Raw genomic sequence first — 5,358 nt, 5'->3', positions numbered from 1 at the left:
CGATCTCAAAACAAAAAGTTGCATTGGAATCAGGAAGTACTAAGGCAACTTTTCCGCACTATTAGAAATCCCGAATCGAAAAAAGTCCGGAATCGACCCACCCTAACTTCCACCCCTATTCTGTGCAGGTTGTAATTAGTTACAAAATTCATAATAATGACGAACGAGCGGAATTAGTCCAGTCCTAAAAGGCAAGAGAGTTTTAAGCATTGCGATCTTAAGTTTCTCAGCTWCAGAAACAAAAATTTCAACAGTCAAAATTAAGAATTAGGTTAAAGTTTATTATTTTTAAATGTTGCATATTTATCACAGCCCTCGTGACTCACACTCCGGAGTCATATGTGTATGTGACAGGCAATTGTGGTAATACCCGTCTGCCTGGGCAACTTGTTGCCGTTGAACGGGACGCATACCCCTAAATATCCCACAATGGTGCAGGCGATGGGGCGTCGACAGATGGGGCACCTTAGGGTCTCCGACGTCCGTGATTGGCGTGGTGGTGGTCGAGTGACACCACGAGGTGCGGGTGCTAGTACCGCTGCAGGCGCGGTTGTCGGTACAGGTGCCCGCGTTGTTGCCGGTGCAGCGGCCGGTGCTGTTGCAACCATAGTTCGGGGCGCTGGTGTAGGCCCAGTGCGTGGCGCACTGGTAGCTGCCCGAGCGGTTGACGTGGTTGTAACTGGCGTATCTACATCCATAGTAATCTGTATAGAGAAGATTATTGATTATTAATCTATCATACAATGAGATATGGGCCATCGTGCCACGATGAGTGGCATTAATGGGTCGTCATATTGAACGACCGTTTTTGCTAATTTTCTTTGTTATTTTTCGACAGCTCATTATGTTTTTGCGATTTTTTATTGGCGCATTTCTCGTTTTAGTGCTAAATTTAGTGTTTTATTATATCGTGAGGGGTCTTGCGAGAGTACTGTGAGTGGCCGTGAATTGAGAACGGCTTCAATTCGATTTAATAACATCGTGAACTCTTCGTAATTGAATTTATAATTTGCAGCTACCCATTTGAAATGGGATTTGAAGTTTTTTACAATTGATTCCCATAAACCGCCCATATGAGGAGCGCTTGGGGGTATAAATTGCCAATTGATACCTTGAGGGGCGTATTTTTGTACGGTGTCGGGTCTGAGGTGATACAATTTCTGCGCTTGTGATAATTTAGGATGGTTTATGTACACGGATGTAAACATGTCCCGGAAGGCCGGCCACTGTTCATAACCACCATGAAATATATATGTGTCGGATACTGGCACTTTAAGGTGAATGCCTGAACTTGCCTCTTTTGGTTGTCTTTGTGGCAGTTCTACTCTCGGTTGTGGAGTAGGTGCAATAGCTCTTAATAGCTTTAGTTGATCAGAAATCATAGCTTTTGTCTCTTCGAATTGGTATAAACAATTTTCGTATTTTGAGCAAGCCGACGATTTAAAATTTTCTGGTAGATCTGAGTCGTCAGATTGTACGATTGCGTCATATGCTGCTTGGAGACGTRTCCAGAAGTTGTCAAGATTTTCTTTTTTAATTTCTAGTACCGATTCAGAATTATCTTGAAAATCGAGTGCAGTGTCGTATCGAACGGTCACTCCCAGCAATGAATTTTGTTTAGGAAATATCTTTAATCTTTTTTTGCTTTGTAGCACCTTGCTTTGAGCGTGTAGCTTCAGCAGGTGTACATGGGCTTTTTTCATCTGCAATCATTTTTGGAACTTTTAGTGACTGACTTGGTTTGTTGTCCTTTGATTCTGAGCTCATTTAAAAAAATGAGTGAACTAGACTTGTAAATGTTTAAAAAAGTTTCGTATATAAAATGTTCAATAGAAGACTSTTTTTTATGTAAGAGTTTCAAAAAAAGCAGTAAAACCAATGGCTTTTAATAAGCTGAGATTTCAAAATATTTTCGTATATATATCGTTGGCTTAATATAGAAAAGGCGTATCTACATTTTTTTCGAAATCGCGTTTGTAATGTATTCTGGTAGACCACTGTCAAATACTCCTCCCCTTAAAAAACTAGTTTGCTATGATCGTAAATAATGGATKTATAGTCATATAGAAAAAGCCCTAACTCATTCGAAGTTTTTTTTTGAAAGAAAAAAGCCCTACGACATTTAAAGTTGAATTTAAAATAGACATACAATCAAAGCCACAACAGAAATTGCACTACATTTCTTATTTCTTATTCTTATTGTTTTGCTTTTGTATTTACTATAAAAGAAAACGGGATTTCCCCGAGTTTGTCTAGCACAAGCATATTTTCTGTGCTACGTTGCGTTCTTCGGTACGTTTTTGTTTTTTGTGTCAGTTCAATTAACGTTTTTGTGTTGGAAACAGTTTTTTGATTGAAAGTTTTAATAACATGAATTGTGCAAAAGAAAATTCTGATTCAGATGGTGTTCCAAAAAGGAAAAATACTACTAACAAATCCGAATGGAAACAAAATGTAAATAAAAGAAAAAGAATGGAAGGCGTGGAATATTTGCGTATATCCAAAAAGAACTTCGTCAAAAACCTTCTACGCAATTAGGAGAGCCATGTTCATCACGATTTTGTGTAAAAGTGCGGTGAGAAAGTGTTCGACGTTTAATGAGTCCACGTGAAAAGAAATTTTTAGTTTGTTTTCGGAGATGCCCTGTAAGCAAAAGAGGCAGTATGTTGAAGGTCTTACAAGCTTTTCTGAAACCAACAGGAAAACCTCTGAAAATTCGAGACGGAATCAGTCCATATCATATTTCTTGAGTCATAATTCAAAGCGATTACAAGTGTGCCGTGAAATGTTTTATTCAACACTAGGAGTAAAGGAAAAGATGGTTCGAAATTGGATTAGCAGCGCCGGTAAACACGGTACTCAATGCAGCCCCGATAAAGCTTTAATTTTGCGCAAAAATGCTAAGCGATCATCAGTTATAGGTCAGCGCAACAAAAACCGACGTGACTTTCTAAAAAAAGTGGCTAGAGGAGTTCCCAAAAATGGAGTCACATTATTGTCGAAAAGATAGCAAAAAGTTTTACTTCGRATCGGATTTTTCCTCATATCAGGATATTTACAAGCTTTATGTCAACGAGTGTGATTTACGCAATTAATAAAGGAATTAAATTATTCTATTTTTAAGCCAAGAAAAGATCAGTGCAATTTATGCGTATCACATAAAGCTAATAATGTTTCCAATGAGCTATAAGAAGAACACAGAGAAGAAATCGGAAAAATGCGTGCAGAAAGCAAAACGATATCAAACATGCTGAATCCGGACTATGTTTAGTATTCTGTATGGATGTGCAGGCAGTTAAATTTGTGCCTCAACTAAACGTGAGTGCTGCATATTACAAAATGAAGCTTCAACTACGTAACTTTACTGTCTATAATATTGTGACGCATGAATCAGATAATTATGTGTGGGACGAAACAGATGGAAATTTAGTCTCTTCAGTTTTTGCTACATGTATTATCACATTATTATTTACTCGGATTTTTGCTTTCACCAAAATCGTAATACTATTTTGTCTAACGCCTTGTTGAATTTTTCAAAGGAAAGCGAAATAACAATTGAACAGAAGTTTTTAATAAGTGGTCATACGCAAATGGAATGTGATGCATCGCATTCCCTTACAGAGAGAAAAATAAATAAAARACAAATAAACTTGCCATCTCAATTTGTTCAACTCACTAAGGAATCTAGGAAAGATCCAGCACCTCTACAAGCGCACCATTTGCGGTATGGTTATTTTTTAAATTTCGAAAATATTTCAAAGATACACACATCAATACGACCARGTAAATATTGCACACTGAAACAACTCTTTAGATATATATACTTAAGCTTTTCTTAAATTACACGCAGGGCCATTGGAGATCATACAGTAAGCATGCTTCGAGCCTTGACGTATGACTCGTCAGGATAAATTTATTTTAAAACAAATGTAACAGATAAATATCAGTTACTCCCACAGAGATTGAGGTTTCCGATTGAAAATGTGTACCCCGATTGTTTTTATAAAGAGAAAATTGCCATATCTAAAAAAAGTGGGACCATTTGCAAGATCTAAAAAAATTTCTTCCAGCAGATTGCCACAATTTTTATGATAATTTACCTTATAAAACCTAATTTGTTTTCAGTATAATAACATCTGCCATGAAATATATATTTTAGTTTTAATTATTTATTTATTTTACTTCAAACATGAATTATTATATAAGTTTGTCCTAATTTTAACTTACGACAAAAAGCCCTAATAATAACATAAAGCCCTATCTCAAATAACTTTAAAGAAATTAAAAATAATAACAAAATTATACCACAATTGAATTTGTTACCTGTTTTGAATAAAAATTGCAATCTCAATCTTTTTTGCATCTTAAGTTTTTAAGGCTTTATTCAGTTTTTTCCTTCCCCTGAAAAGTAACGAAAAGTGTAGATACGCCTTTTCTATATTAAGCCATCGATATGTAGTTATGTATATGATTAAACGAGAACTATTTTAAGTAAATAAGAGTTTTGAACTGAAATAAATARTTAATCGCTTCAATTTGATTTAATTATTTATTATTGACCGGAAAAATTTTATATGTTTTATTTTTCTATATACAATTTGTCTTATATATATTTTATGTCCAAATGTCCTATAGGGTATACCTATAGGTGGATTTTTATTTATTATGTGCTAATGAGCGCTCGTTTTAGATCTCACTGCACTTTGTACGTATGCATGTATGTAGATATGTACTACGCTTTGGGTTTTTACACAATCTTGCTTGTTTTTGTTAGCCAAAAACCAAGGGGTATCGCGGAACATACGCCAATGTGGACTTTGAAGCAATAACGTATCTACATATGTGACAATGCACTTACATACATACATACATATGTACAAATATTTCAATATGTTATCAAAATCCTTTTTTGTTATAACTTGTACCCGATGTCGATCGGGTATGTTTTTTAGCATATATTGTATATATGTGCATGCGGCCATATATATGTATATGTATATATACGTATATATGTATATCTGTATATATGTTCGCCGTAAGAAGAGGCCGCGAAAATAAAATTGAGTGATATTCTGACTGTAGAATGTATGTACAATGTACTATATGTATTTATGTATTTTGAAATATGTATATATGAATATGATTTCAGTAGTAGATGAGCCAGTTATGCTTTTGGTATGGCTTTAGAAATATACGTGAAATGTGAAATATATGTATGTATGTATGTATGGTATAAAATGTAGTTCGCACATTTTTTTTTTGCTTGTAATTGCCGTAGCTTATTTTAAGCAATCCTGCTTATACTTGATTGTAWATAAGGGGTCTTGCTGGAAATTTTGCAAGTAAATACTTGAATTT

General features: G+C 35.1%; 1 protein-coding gene across 1 annotated transcript in view; it reads right to left on the bottom strand.

The window, feature by feature from the left end:
* Positions 1-465: 465 nt before the first annotated feature.
* Positions 466-5,358, bottom strand: part of LOC108973517 (nephrin-like) — a gene marked incomplete at its 3' end in the record, with an annotated part of 169,089 nt that continues 164,196 nt past the window's right edge. The window contains exon 5 of the mRNA XM_018940837.1: positions 466-704. Coding sequence (XP_018796382.1) covers positions 466-704 — 239 coding nt within the window. The remainder of the gene's footprint in view (positions 705-5,358) is intronic.

Source organism: Bactrocera latifrons, unplaced genomic scaffold (genome assembly GCF_001853355.1).
Source record: "Bactrocera latifrons isolate USDA-ARS-PBARC rearing strain unplaced genomic scaffold, ASM185335v1 scaffold_483, whole genome shotgun sequence".
NCBI classification, from domain to species: Eukaryota; Metazoa; Arthropoda; class Insecta; order Diptera; family Tephritidae; genus Bactrocera; species Bactrocera latifrons.
Note: the sequence above shows the minus strand (reverse complement) of the source record. Positions and strands in the feature narration are given on the sequence as shown.